This window comes from Ailuropoda melanoleuca, chromosome 3 (assembly GCF_002007445.2).
Source record: "Ailuropoda melanoleuca isolate Jingjing chromosome 3, ASM200744v2, whole genome shotgun sequence".
Classification (NCBI taxonomy): Eukaryota; Metazoa; Chordata; class Mammalia; order Carnivora; family Ursidae; genus Ailuropoda; species Ailuropoda melanoleuca.
This window is the reverse complement of record NC_048220.1, coordinates 96,472,451-96,487,607: the sequence shown is the minus strand read 5'-3', so window position 1 is coordinate 96,487,607 and position 15,157 is coordinate 96,472,451. Positions and strand designations below refer to the sequence as shown.

Below are 15,157 nucleotides of genomic sequence, written 5' to 3'. Positions count from 1 at the left end.
AGTTTTTCATTGACTCTTCTGAGACAGGCACCGTTCAAGATGCTGGGATATAGCAGGGAAAAAAAGAACAGAGGCCCCTGCTCTGATGGACCTTATTGTTTAGTGGAGCGAGGCCAGTAAGAATAGTAAACAAATGAATAAAGCACTTAGTTATAAAGAACATAACATGCAGTAATGTGAAAGAGTGGAAACAGAAAGTCTGGGTAAAGCAGCATTACTTAACTTTCCTCCTGTGAGCACAGGAGTGTGCTCTGTCCTTAGGACCACTGTGATTTTGTTCTTTCTGACTGGAACACTAACGCCTCAGATCTCTGCTTATTGATCTTCATAAATAACATCTTGGTTCAGATGTCATTCCTAAGGTAGGACTCCACCCCTCTTCTCCAGTCACTCTACATTACATCATTCATGCTGTTTAATTTTCCCCATGGAATTCGTCACAATTTGCAAGCCTCATGTTTATCATTAANTTTTTTTTTTTTTTTTTTTCTCTTCCCCGGTGGTTTGTATGTTTCCTTTACCAAGTACAAGCCTCTGGAGTTAGGGACAATGTCTGGTTTATTCACTCTTGCACCCCCATTCTCCACCTAGAGCAACAAGAAGTGTTCCCTCAGCCGTTGATTGGGTGGCTTGATGCATAAATGAACTAAAGGTTCAGAAACTGACTTGACTACAACGGCCATGTTTCATTAAACATAAATTAAAACACTAGCATTTTCTCATGCTTGCTTTGGGTGCACTACACGGACACTCCTAATTAGGTAGTTGAATGAATAACGGCATTCAGCTTTTGTCAGTCTAATGAAATTTCTCGGTATGTCTGTGTCTGCTCTGCCACATTCCAGCCCATGCACTGGGTCATTGCTCTGCATTAAAATCTGTTAAAACATGAAGGACATGGGCTTCAGAGTCAAACAGACTCGAATTCTATTCCCAGCCTTGACATTTGAAGTTGTGCTGCTTTGAACAAGTTACTAGATTTGTCTAGGCCTCAGTTTCCTCTTCTGTAAAAATGAAATGATATTAATATCTGCCAGATGGGATTATTTGGAGATCAGAAGATACGACACATGCACAGTATATGACACATAGCATGTACCTACTTGATTTTGATGGTTATAGTTACCTGCGTAACTACAACAATAAATAAAGCCATAACAATTATTTACTGGGCACCTACTGTATGATGGCTACTTTACATAAGTTACATTGTTTAATTTGATCATATTCCTATAAGTTAAATGACATCATTATTTTCAGTTTAAAGTAGTTAGGTAACTTTTTAAAAAACCTCAAAACGTATAAAAACAAACTCTAGAACCTGGCCCTCTCCTACTATCCTATCTTATTTCTTTTCATCTTACTATTACATATTTTCTCATCCCACTAACCTCCAAGTTTTGAGTCTCAATCTTTGGTTGCCTCATTCATCTTCATGCATCCCCAGCACCTGGCACAGTGTTGATACATAATAAGGGTTTAACACCCTCATTTCTGCCAAATATCACCCAGTACTAATCATGATAGAAACAGCAGGAGAGGTCAAAGTTAGACACATGTAGCCATCATACAATAGCAAGTAATCTATACAAAGAACTGAGTGTGTGCCGAACACTTTACTAAGTGCTTTACAAGTATTTGTTCACTTCATCTCCCCAGTAATCCTATGAAGTGGTTACTATAACACCCTATATCACTGATAAGGGACTTGAACCTCAGAAAGATGGAGCACAGCAAGTTTGTGACAGAAGTAGTCCTTGAAACAAGGCAGTCAGATCCCAAACCCATGCTCTCAATATCAGCAACACTGCTTCTCGGGTGGTTTTGCGCTCTGTGACCTCACTATACAGTGGTGTAAAAAGTACAGATGCCTCCTGCTATGCTGATGCCAGAAGCAGCTCTGGTCTTTATCCTGATCTTTTTAGTAGTTTCCCTTAGTTGTCAGACTGTTACAGCTGCTAAAATAAAAGTCCTAATTATTTCCTCTATTATGGCTAGTGAGAACAATCCAACATGGAATTAATCTCTTCCTCCAAGGATTTATGGCCAGTTAGCATTTTGTTGCCTTTTTTTCTGTCCATAAGAGTGCAGATAATGAGCTGCTTCTGAGAAATGAAAAAGCTTGAGCATTTCATAATGTGGTGACTGTGATTTGAGTCATTAAGCTATTATACTGGCATGGTTTCCAAAAGGAAGGTTTGCTTTATTTGTGACCTACAGAATAAAAAAGGTAGGGATGGGTTAGAAATCCTCTCTTACTAACCATTTAGCAAATCAAGGCATTAAAACTTTTACCAAAAGTCCTTTAATAAAAAAATTTGATATCCTTAGATTGGATAACTTTTTATCTCCTTTATTATTTTTTTTTCTCTCCATGGGGAATAAGGCTGAAAAATACCTTAGTGAAATAATTTTTTCTTTTAACTTATGCCACAAAACAAATAACAGATTTTCTTCAGTGTACTCTGGATCTTCCCTAGCAGTCTTATAGACAAAGGTACTTTCTAATCATCTGAGAGTCAGAGGTACAACTAATGGCTCAGTACTTTCTCTGTTTTCCCTTTCAGGATGAATGTTAATGGTAGAGTTAGGGTAAAGGATCTTAGTGAAAGAATACCTGTGAATCCTTGACATGAAAGTGTACAGGTTACTGGGGTAATCATTTCCCAGATCATGAAGAATTCAGCTTCTTCAATCCAGCAGAAAAGCCTATGGGCAGAGTAAGTCTAGGGTGGCTTTCAGTCTCTGGGAACCATAGAAGCTAGGTGGCCTCCTCACTTCCATTAAGGTATTACATCTTTGGCTAACTGACAATCTAATCTTACAGTGGTTGTTTTTTTTTTCCTAGTCTGCAACCAAACTCCACAATATGGCTATATAATCCTGAAAAAGAAGAGAATTTAAAAATCCCTATACCCCAAATTATAAACTATAGTGCATATTGCTTTTCCTTGAAATTGGGGTTTCAAAAACATGAAACAAAAACAACTTTCGGCATCTAAATTGTAAAGTAGGAAATCCTTGAAGGATAAATGAACATAGAGGTGATGATATTAATTTAAACCTGAAGGATGCATTACATGTGCTGTATGTATAGAAACGTCTACAGGCTAGCCAAAAACAGAGCAGAAATCCCCATTGTGGAGCCTGTTTAAGACTGAGAAAGTCATACTCATTTACTTATGAACAGCGACCATGACAGTTTCTCTAGGGGGAAAGAAATGACTATTCGAAGTTCCTTTCAGGAGCCTTGGAAATTTGGGCTCTCCATTCTTCTTCCATCTAGATTTCCAGTACGTGCTTTCCCTAACGTCTTCTACACCCATCTACCTGGGCGGACACTGCATTTCCTCAGACTCTGGAGAGGTGACTGAGATCATGGGCTTTGAGTTCAACTTCGAGCCCAAAACCAACTAGCAAGTTATCTACTTCCCCAAAGCGTCAGTATTCTCAATTATAAAATGGAAATAACAGTAGCTTGCTTCACAGGGTTATTGAATCCAGGTAATTCAGGATGTGATGTATAGAAAGTACTCGATACATACTACTACTCTTACTGCTACCATACTACAACTCTCTCAATTAAACAACTGCTCATTTATATTTGCTTTGAAAAGGTCGGTGTTTAATTAAAACTCTGCCATGAGTTAACTCCTTACAAAGACTATCTAACCAAACTGCGTTTTGCCTATTTGCCAAACAAGTTATCAGCAAAAGCTGGCAAAAAAAATTCACTGATTTCATGAAATTGGAACATTACAAAAGTTACTCCAAATGTAATTAGAAAAAAACTTTATCTTTAAATTAATGCTGAGGACAATCTGCACTGTTTGAAGGTTAGATGTATGGAAGTCCCTTCTGTTTTCTTTAGTTTTAACATAAGACAAACAGAAGAAAAAAATGTTGCTGAAATATGTATGTCCAAATATATACACATATACATATACGTACACACACATATATATACCTCTAAACTGATACATATGCATATTTATACCTATAAATGGAGATATACACCTATATACAAACATATATGCAACAGCTACAATTTTAATTATCCACTAGGAAATACTTCGCTTAAAATAAAATAAAATAGGATAACTTAATTTAAATTAATTAAAAAGTGAAGATCTGGCTTCTTTCCACGATGACAGTATTCTTGACCCAGAGAGTTCACTCCCAATGGAGTCAGGAATACACAAGTGGCACCTCCAGATGTGCTACGTATAACAATGCTGTACATAGCTACGCTCATGAGCCCACGAATAATGTGTCTTCAGTGAGTTTTAATGCTTCTTCCCTTGGCAGACAAGGCCCAATTCAAAGGCACCATTGTACTCATTCTTGGGGCCTGCGATACAAGACCCATGTCTTTACTAGGAGTAGAGCTGGTTTCTTCCCTGCTTTGAAACGCCTGGAGCCTCTGACCATTCATCTTTTCCCCAGCAGTCCGTTGACATCTTTGGTTTCAGTTCGGCCACATCCAGCTATCATTTGACTGAAATCAAAGAACATGAGGACAACTAGGAACCCATCTAGCTGGCATGGAAAGAAACTCACTGACTAGTGGAACATTATGAGTCAGTAATGGTTAAGAAAAAGAAGTTGGTCAGACTTTCTTTCTCCTCTTTAAATGTTTTTCATCTAGGGGTACGTGGGTGGCTCAGTCAGTTGAGTGTCGGACTTGGTTTTGGCTCAGGTCATAACTTCAGGGTCCGGGGATGGAGCCCCTCAACAAGCTCCGTGCTCAGTGGAGTCTGCTTGAGGATTCTCTCCCTCTCCTTTTGCCCCACCCCGTGCTCTCTTTTTCTCTCCTCAAATAAATAGATGAATATTAAAAAATATGTTTTTCATCTAAAAGTTCAGCAAAACCTGGCAACAGAAAGAGCCTTGGATTATTTCCTAGGGCTGCTAAATACACATTGCCTCCATTTCTCAAGTCCAAAGAATGGCGTGATCCTAATTCTACTGTTTTACATTTGGATTTGACTTACTTGCTGATGTCATTCAGACAATGATTTCCAAATAACCGAATCGCTGCAGCAGCAGCAGCAGCAGCAGCAGCAATAGCAAGCCCTGGATTAGCAGTTAGGAGTTTGGGGTTCTACTCCGTGCTTTACTGTTAACTGTGTGATGTTAGACACAATCTCTTTCTTCTCTGAGCCTCCCTCTTCTCATCCATTAAAAAAAGAGGTAAACTTGGAGGTGTCAGAAATTATTTCTAAATATTTTTAATCTAAATAATTTTCTCTAATGGGGAAAAATAATGAGCAAGAAATTTTTTTAAAGATTTTATTTATTTATTTGAGAGAGAGAGAGTGCTCACGTGCGCATGAGTGGGGGAACGGGCAGAGGGAGAAGCAGACTCCCTCCTGAGCAGGGAGCCTGATGTGGGACTTGATCTCAGTACTCTGGGATCATGACCTGAGCCAAAGGCAGATGCTTAACTGACTGAGGTGCCCCAAGAAATTTATTTAAAAATTATTTACAGCTCTTTAGAGAGGATATATTCTATAAAACAGTATCATTGTATGCATTTTTTGCCCCACAACAGAGGTAGATGAAGGTGATTTTCCTTCTTAGAAGACTGAGAAAATCTAGAGAGCAGGGTCTCATACTCTGGCCATGACGACTGATATTGTTAATAAAATTTCTGTTTTTCTGCTTGACAAAATGCAATCACTATCTATGAAAATGGAGTAAATCAATTAGGAAATCTGAGTAAAAATTGATATTTTATTATTTGATAGACTACATTTCAGTGAGGGATAGTTACTTGATTATTTACTTGTTTAATATCTTGTGGTAAAACATTAGGAACAGAAGAAGGCGGCAAAATTAATAAAACCCTTCCTGTCTAAATTCATTAGAAGCTAACATTATCCTTTGCCATTTTCCCAATGACAGAACATACATAGCAGGAGGTGGCTGAATTGCCTTCTGCTTCCTGCTGAATTTTTCTTTAAGAATGTGAACCCTTAATCAGAAGTGACATGTTTCTAATCTAATGTTACATATGGGAGGTGTATGGGCATATAAAGTCAAGGCCTCCCCCTCACATCAAAAGACAAACAGCTATTTTTAGATGGGTCAGCTATTATGGAAAGACTAAGCCATTCTTTCCATAAGAACTAGCCTAATAAAACCAGCACCAGTACATCTCCAGAGCCATTTATTTAAACAATGAGACTCCAAATTACAACAGCACAACCATAAGGTTATCAATTGTGCCACAAATAGCTTTGCCTGTCACTAAAATATTAAGTAAATTTTAAATGGTAGTCCTGTATTTGATAGCAACAACCACATATTTCTCACCTTATATCAAAACTATAAACCACATCCTATATTGCATAAAGAAATATATCCCCAATATGTCCCATAATGGCCAAAGAATGATGGGGAGGAGGGTTTTGTTGACATGCAAACATGTTTATGATATATCCATTGTTATAGAAAAAAATTCAAATCACAAGATAGCATTTATAATGAAAATCTATTTTTATAAAAAAACTTCCAATATGCTTTTTTATGAGAAAAGTATCTGAAAGACTATAAAGCAAGGTACAGGTAGTAGTTATCTCTGGGTAGTAGAATTAAGAGTAATTTTATTTTCATAACTACATTTTCTAAATTTTTAAAAATAAATGTGTATCACCTCCTGATAGGAAAAGTTTTTTGTCTTAATGATGTCTGTTGAAGAGTTTTTAATATGTGATAAAATGCTTATGATATAAATAATATGCAGTCCAACTTGGATTCAGATTCTAAATGTTAACAGAATGTACATTGTTATATTCAAAAAAGATGTCATCATTTGATAATTCAGGTTTTCTTGTATACCAAAATGTAATGATTTTGTTTTTCTTTTCTTAATCAGATTTTTTCAAGGAGATAAATACAATTGCTAAATAACTGAAATATCATGTTAAATACTGCTGTATGCATAATGAGATGGGAGTATATATGCTTAAAAACACATGTGCCATACATAAGCAAAATAATAGGACTATGGGATTTGGCGAGAGAGAAAAAAATTTAGAAATCACTTAAATGAGTAATTATATGACTTATTAATTGTAAGACAAGGTCTTTTAATTTTCTGCCGACTGTAATTATTAATTTACTTTTGAAATCTAACAAGTGTCTCCTATTTAAAGTAAATAACAGTCTAAATTCTATGTAACATTCTTTATAATGTCAATATCAGATTAAACCTGATTTTTACCTGCTAGGGTTTTAGCACGATTCATTAACAAAAATCATACATTTTCCATATCATTTTCCCTTGAAGTGTTCTGAACATGATTTGACTGGGCCTATCTTATTTGTGAATAATATATAGTTAATCTGTTTGAAATATTTCCTTTGTAAATTGCTAGGAATTCTTCTTGCCTCGTCACCTGGAAAGTCTTTTGTCACCAATTATCCATCTGGGTTACTCCTGAGAAAATATTCTTCCTCCTCCAGATATAGCTCCTGACAGAAATCCCTAAATAGCACTGTTAAAGACAAGAGATATTTGATTTTATGATCAAACTGGTGTAATTGAGCTATCAACCAGTCAACAATGAAGGTGAGAATCTATATTCAAAGATTTCATTATTCTTTAGCCATAAACTATAAATTTAAGTTTCAAAAAGTTATTATTCATAACTTTGGTTAGTTATTCCTGTATCCCATAGATTTTTTAAAAGATTTTATTTATTTATTTGCCAGAGAGAGAGCGAGAGAGAGCAGGGAGCGAGTGAGAGTATAAGCAGGGGCAGCGGCAGCTTGAGGGAGAAGCAGTCTCCCTCCCAATGTGGAGCTCAATTCCAGGACCCTGGGATCTGAACCAACTGCAGACACTTAACTGACTGAGCCACCCAGGCACCCCTGTATCCCATAGATCTTATGAATAAGTTGAGAAACTAGGTACACGATGAAACATGATGAGGAAATGGAAAGCCTTTTTAAGAAATTGCACAATACTGGATTAAATAATTACTTCATGCATACTACAAGCGAGGCCCTGGGCTGGGCTACAGGGCAGCTTTTACAGGCGGTCATGCCACTTGGGTCTGAAGCCAGGCATTCATTTTCCTTGCTCCAGATTGTGTGCTGCCAAATGCAGTGGCTAGAGTTAACTGACTCCAGTATACGTTTTTTTAGTGGTTCCCTTTTTTCACTCTAGATATGCCTGGGCTAGACGTTTCCCATTCTCTTCAATCCACTTGCTCATGCTTCTGTTTCTACACAATGGACCCAGTGTCTTACTTGGCTGAATTGTGAAAAGATAACTGAAGTAAAATTCTGCAATATAAAATGGCTACCTTGATATGTGAAGCTTTCCCTTTGCCAGACTTCAAATATCCCCACATTCATTCATTCATTAAATAGTAACACTGAACACACTGAACACTTGTTATCTACCAATTACTATGCTACTCCAAATATATAATTTCATTTTCTAGTCTGATGTTAGATTACATATTCTTTTAGATTCATTAATTATTGATCCAGAGGATGACTGGGTTGTAAAAACATTGGTATCATCTAATTTACTCCTCTGTTTTATAAACGAGGAAATTAAAAACCTGGATAAGACACTCAAGGTTACAAAAGTCCAAACTAAAACCTGAGTTTCATTATCATTATGCTTTGTTAAGGAAGTTGGTTGCATTGCCTACTTGTGTCCATTTATGTATCTGAACAACATTAAAACTTTGTTCTCTGAACCTCTAATATAATTATCAACCAGAAGAACACTGGGATAACAGAGAGTGAGCTGCTAATCTGTGCTTTTCGTGATGGGGAAACATAAATCCAATCTGAATGAAAACCGGTGAAACGTAGCCTATGACATAACACCTAAAATATTTTCCATATATCTGAATGTCAATCTCCAACCTCCATTTTCTGAGCTCCTCAAAGCCACTGTACCTTAATGCAAGCTTGCTGAGTGGTTGTTCTGCTATCCTCAAAACTCCTGCTATCCACACAATATATCAGCATGAGTGTACTCAGAGCTCCTGCTGTGTACAATCAGACACATAGGGCTACTCATGCAGGAGGACAACTGATTTCATAAGGAAGTTATCAAGGTTTTAACTGAAGGGCTTTGACCACTCCTTCCTGGGTTATGGCTTAGCCTGGTGGTCTATGGTCATGGATCCCACCCTCTAAGCCACACATCCTTTGAGATGAGGTGATATCTTTTTCAGACACAGCTCCTGAAAGGAGATGTTATGTATAGAAGATTCTCTACCTCCAAGAGATTAGAAATATCATTTCTTGGCTACAGACTTTTAAATCCTGAGTGATATTTCCAGGATAATAAAATCAGATATTCCTAGGTCTCTGAAACATAACAGTTTTCCTTTTCTAAATTTTATCATAAAAATTTTCAAACTTACAGACAAATTGAAAGAAAAGTACATGAATACCTATATACCAATGACAAAATTAAACAAGCATTGGGGTGCCTGGGTGGCTCAGTAGGTTAAGGGTCTGACTCTTGCTTTCATCTCAGGTCATGATCTCAAAGTTGTGAGATCGAGCCCTGCGTTGGGCTCTGCACTGGGTGTAGAGCCTGCTTAAGATTCTCTCTCTCCCTCTTGCTCTGCCCATCCCCCCCTCCTGCCTTTCTAAAACAAAAAGAAAAATTAAATAGGCATTAATATTTTGCATACGACTTTCTCCCTCTCCTTTAATACCTGAACATTTCACTAAGGTAAACCCTACAAAAGAAGCTTACTTAGATCCTCTGAATGTTCTCTTCTCTGTCCCCCTTGTCCCTGCCAATGTGTGTGGATCTCAATGGGAGAGGAGTTGAAGGGTAAGTAGGGAAAGAAATTATGTGGAATAAATCCTAGCAATGGTAATTTTAATTGAATTCCTTTTACTTACACATTACAAATGAACCTTCTGTAATTGATAAGAGAGTATGTGGTCTGTATTCAATTTCTAGCCATGAAACAAATCACTCTACGGTTTATCAGTAAAAAACTAGAATAAGATACTTATAAATTTCCTGTAAAACTTTGTTATCAAAGTCAGAATTAACAATACAACTGATAGTATGATTATAATTCATGTGCCTTCTCTGTCTAGTAGTGTTAATTTCCTACATGTCAGATGTGTTCAAACCCTTTGTTGAAAGAGGGGATGGGAGAGTGATGATTTCTCATTGTTGTATGAGTTACAGCAGTGTCATATAGTGGGTCTTAATGATAAGAAGCAGCAGCCATTGATGTTTTCGTCTGATTATATAATGATAAAACAAGCTATATTTGTCATCTATATTGGTCCTCTCTTTTCCTTCTCAATTCCAAAGACATCCTGATCATTGATTTTCCCATCCATTCAACTTTGCATATATAAATTCAGAACCGACAAACTTTGTTGAGCGTATTTATGGTGTAGATGCTTTGTCATTGCTGGGTATACCAAGGAGAATACAACTTGTTCTCTGTTTCCAAGGTGGGTGTTCCACAGAAATGGGAAGAGCTCAGGGTAATTTCTGCATGACTGCTGTGCAGATTAAGTGATTTGCTAAGCAAATGCCTCCAGCACTGGGTCTGGTGTTTAGCCAAACCTTGCCACTTGCCAGTCCTCCCCCTCATTCACCACCAAGTAGGTGTTATTTCCATGCTTCCTTCTGCCTTCTTCAGGATTCTGACCACTCTCTGTGCTTAACTCTTCAAAAGTGTGAACTACAGTCTCCTTTGAACCCCGGCCCTGGTCTCCCCCACAGCCTGCATGGTCACACTCTCATCAAGGTCTTTGTGATTCTAAATGTTTCATTCCAGGTGGTAAATTTAGCACAATGTATCCATTAACACAATTCTTTCCATTAGTGCTTCAAAGTCCACACCTTTGGTGGAATCTTTGCCAACATTGTCAATTTCTCTCTCTGCTGTTTCTCTATTTTCTAAGACATCTAAGACATCTAAGGATGTGAGCCCTGCCCATATCCAAGCCATCTCCTCACCTCCGGTAGCTGACAGGACACACATGCTTTTTCCGTGCCTCACCCTCACCCACTCTCCCTTGGCAGCCAAACGCCACTCTCTCTGAAAATACCATTAACAAAGAAGCTGGTTCATAAGCACTAAGACAATGTGCCAGTCAGACACACTGACTATATCAGATAATGAAAACAAGACATGACAGATAAGAAAAAATGTGGTAGTGGGAAGCATCCTAGCGTAGTGGTTAAGAGCTGTGGCTCTAAACTTGGATCTGAGTTCAAATCTCATCTTTGCTGCTAACATGCTTTGTGATTTTAGATGTCAGCCTCAGTTTCCTCATTTGAAAATAAAGATCATAACAGTTTCTAACATATGAAGTTGTTGTAAGGATTAATTATAACAATGCATGGAAAGCATTGAGTTAAAAACGCAATATCTGACCCCATAATAAACGAATAATACTATTGTTACTACCATAATTATTATGATAAGGTAACCACACGTGTGTAAAACAGAATTGATCAGAGACATTTGAATGTTTCAGAATTTAGAGTTTCTTCCCAATAACACAGAGGAATCCTTTATATTGTAATAATGTAATTTTTCAGAGGAAGATAGATATCTTTTTTTCTCCATTTTCTTTCAGGAAACCATCTATTGCTTCTAATACAATATAAACTTTAAAAGAAGAAACAGTCTTATTTTACAATTCATCCTCACCTTAACAGCAGAGTATCACAATTACTTTCCGACATAAAAGTACATTGAATAGTGTAAATTTATTAGAAATAAACGTGGGATAACAACTTTATTTATTTGCAAGTCTGATTGCTCCTTGGAGGATAAGAAGGCACAAAAAGCCTTCCTGTAGTCAGAGGACCAGACCCAATTCATGCAGCTTAGGAGCAATTTATGAAACCAAGCATCTGCCATGCTCAAACAAGTATCCAGCATTCAAAATTTTTTTCCATTTTAAGGAAGCCCTATATCTCAGCTATTTTGATTGTTTATCCTTACTCCTTAAAGAAAGCAGCTTTAGGATCAGCAGCTGATATTAGAAGATAATTCAGAAAAACTTATTCTTAGCTAGGGCTAAGTCCCTTGGTAAACATGCTCCCCTAAGCTCTCAGATATCTACTGTATAGGGGATTTAACTGCTTTTGACAGAATTGAAGAAGGAATAAGGAAAACAGCAAAATACTCCCCTCCAATAAAAATCAATAACTATTTCGTTCAGGAAAAGTTCAATTTTGAAATGGACACTACAAACCTGAGGCCGTAAAGAACCGTCCCATCTGGATGCAGGCGGATCATGCGGTTCTTGACGGTCACTCCGTGTACAAATGACTTCTTATCATTCAGGAAGTAGGTATCAGGCACCCAGAGCTGGTCTGCCACTCTGTTGTCCAGAGTCAAGTTTAAAGGTATTACATTATAGGACAGTCTCTTATCTCTCCAGGCTTGCTGGAAGTACATTGTCAAGGTATAATCCTGTGAATGTGAAAAAAAAATGGTTATTTTGTACCCAAACAGACTTGGGAGATAGGCAAACACTTTAGTATTCATAAGAAAAGAAAATATATACGACCACACACTAGAAACGCATACTATTCACATATAGGCAAATATTAATTTATTAAACCCTTTCTTGCTGAACACCCACTATGTGTCTGTCAGGCACCATGGCAGGCACTGTAAATATGGAAATGAGAAGAGCATATTCTGGTGAAATTTATTATGTGTTACCCAGGAAGAAAGATGGTAAGGAATAATTAGTGAATTAACTCGTCCTTCCCAAAGTGGGGTACATAAAAGTGTTTTAGATGGGGTACAAATACAATTGCAAAAAAGCGGTTAATTTGTTACAGTAGTAATTTTAAGAGTTTGTCAATGAGAATCCTAAACAATCTAATCAAGGTGGATTTCCCAAGAGAGATGACATTTACACTGAGACTTAACGTAGCTTCTTGGCTAAACAATATTAGCTCAGTCAGTATTTCATGAGAATTTTAATCTCAGGATTCTCTTAGCTTTTGAGAAACAATGGGTTGTTATAAAGCGAGCACTGAACTTGGAGTCCCAGATCCAGCATTTCTCAATTGTTTATGGCATGTATTTTATAAAACTTCTTTTGTTTAAGTTCCATTAACTATAAATGGGACTTTCAATATGTACCTGATCTAAGCAGAAGATTGTTATAACAAATGTATAACTCAAATGCAATTTGTAAACTACAAAAAGCTATATACTATAAATAAGCATTTACATATATACTGTGACATGTTTTATCCATTAGAGGCCTATGGGTACAATGCAATTGCTCTCTCACCTGCATTTGAGTAACTTAATGAAAGACCAAATATTCATTTCAAAAGATAATTACCATTTTATTTTAAAATCAATTCACAATGTTCTACTTAAGGGCTTTTGAAAAAACTGGAATCATATATTAATCACCTCTGCAACCTGAGAGCCAGCATAGTCCTAGGGCACAAACAGTGAATGAATGAATGAATGAATGAATATCCAATAAGGTACACCTACTGGATTTCTGCACATATTGGCATACTTTTGTAGATAAGATACACAACTCAATCTCTGTGAAGTCCTTAAGTTTTTCCAACCCTTATTGAGATTTATACATCCTAATTTGGTTATATAATTTTAAAATGTAACTTATAATATATTACCTGCTAAAAACATTGAATAGTTTTAATAGGAAAAATAAAATCCCTCTGCAAAAAAATCAAATATTTTCACTTGTTTCATAAATATGCAAATTTTGATCTCATTCAGAAGTCAGGGTAGGGCTGACTTCTGAATGAGAAGTATAGAATCACAGTTCTATTCTAACAAAAGATTCATTAATATCCTCAAGTTATATCAAATAATTGTAGGTGAAATTTCCTTTAGTGGATCAGTTTAGTCAGTGTTCTGAAGTGCTCTGCAATACTCAGCTTTCATAAAAAAAACAGGATGAGGATCTCTAGAGTAGCATCTTGATTTATAGTAAAAACAACCTTGTAGACTTATGAATTACATAACTAGAAAACAGGAAAAGGACCAGATACATTTTTTACACGTGTCTATGTTATAGCCTAAAAAGTAAGACATAAACAAAAGAGGCAATTTATATGGTACTTAAGAGAATACATTTTGTAATTTCTAATTCTTGGAGATAAAACTGAAAATTTGATTATTATCTCTATTAGAAGATAAAGCTATTTATGCTTCTTTGATCATAAGCCCTGTTAAGATTTAGGGGAGATAATACTGCTTGGAAGGTGCTGGAGTTTATCAGCCCGCTGAGATGTGTTTGAACACAGAAACTGTATTCTCTTCGGAGCTAAATAAATGGCACCACTGTGATAACCAGTGCCATATGCTATTTCCTGTTATTTGTCAGCAAGGCAAAGCCTGCTAAGAAATGCACCCAGACAGACCCTCGTCAGGCTGCTGTCACATCAATTTTCATTTCATTTATTTTTAAATGATACATGAAATGACACAGTCGAGAGTAGAAGAAAGTCCTGAATCTAAATAAATGTTATTGGACTTAAGAAGAAAGAGTGGTTCTGTGTTCCAACCTCTCTCCCAAGCCTCTATCCACCCAAGATAAATCCCTTGAACATTCACATAAAAAAGTATATCCTTTACTTTTAACAACCCCACCTTTTGGAAGTTGTCTCACAATTGGTTTATTCAAACTGAAAACAACAACAACAACAACAACAACAACAACAACAAAACCAAGTAAACCACTTCTGGCTGCTTCTCAATCCATGGCATCACCATGCAAGAACTTAGATAATCATAACTAAAACCAATTGACTTTGAATGGTGTTTAAGATGCAGTAAGCCCACTACAGGCTGTCTCTCTCACTAATTACAACTAAATATCCTGGAAATAATTTAAAAAAAAAAAAAAGGAAAAAAAACCCTACCTAAGGACTATGCAAAGCAAGAACAGTATGTAGATTGGAGAGGGAATCAAAATGTGAAGAAAGACCATTCCATGGGTGAATTTATTGTTTATTTTTTCTCCCTCTTTTAATCTCATTAAACACAAACACACACAAAGCCCAAAGCAAATAAATGGAGAGCTATACCATGTTCATGGCCTTGAAAAGTATTGTTAAGATGTCAATTTCCCCAAACTGATCTATAGATAAAATTCAATCCCAATCAATACACAAGCAGGA

The 15,157-nt window shown here is 36.6% G+C and overlaps 1 protein-coding gene across 5 annotated transcripts in view; it reads right to left on the bottom strand.

Annotated features, from left to right (window-relative positions):
• Positions 1 to 15,157, bottom strand: part of GABRB2 (gamma-aminobutyric acid type A receptor subunit beta2) — a 237,378-nt gene that overhangs the window by 141,054 nt on the left and 81,167 nt on the right. For all 5 annotated transcript variants that reach the window (XM_034656770.1, XM_034656771.1, XM_034656772.1 and 2 more), the window contains one exon: positions 12,226 to 12,446. In XM_034656770.1, the coding sequence (XP_034512661.1) occupies positions 12,226 to 12,446 (221 nt within the window). The remainder of the gene's footprint in view (positions 1 to 12,225; positions 12,447 to 15,157) is intronic.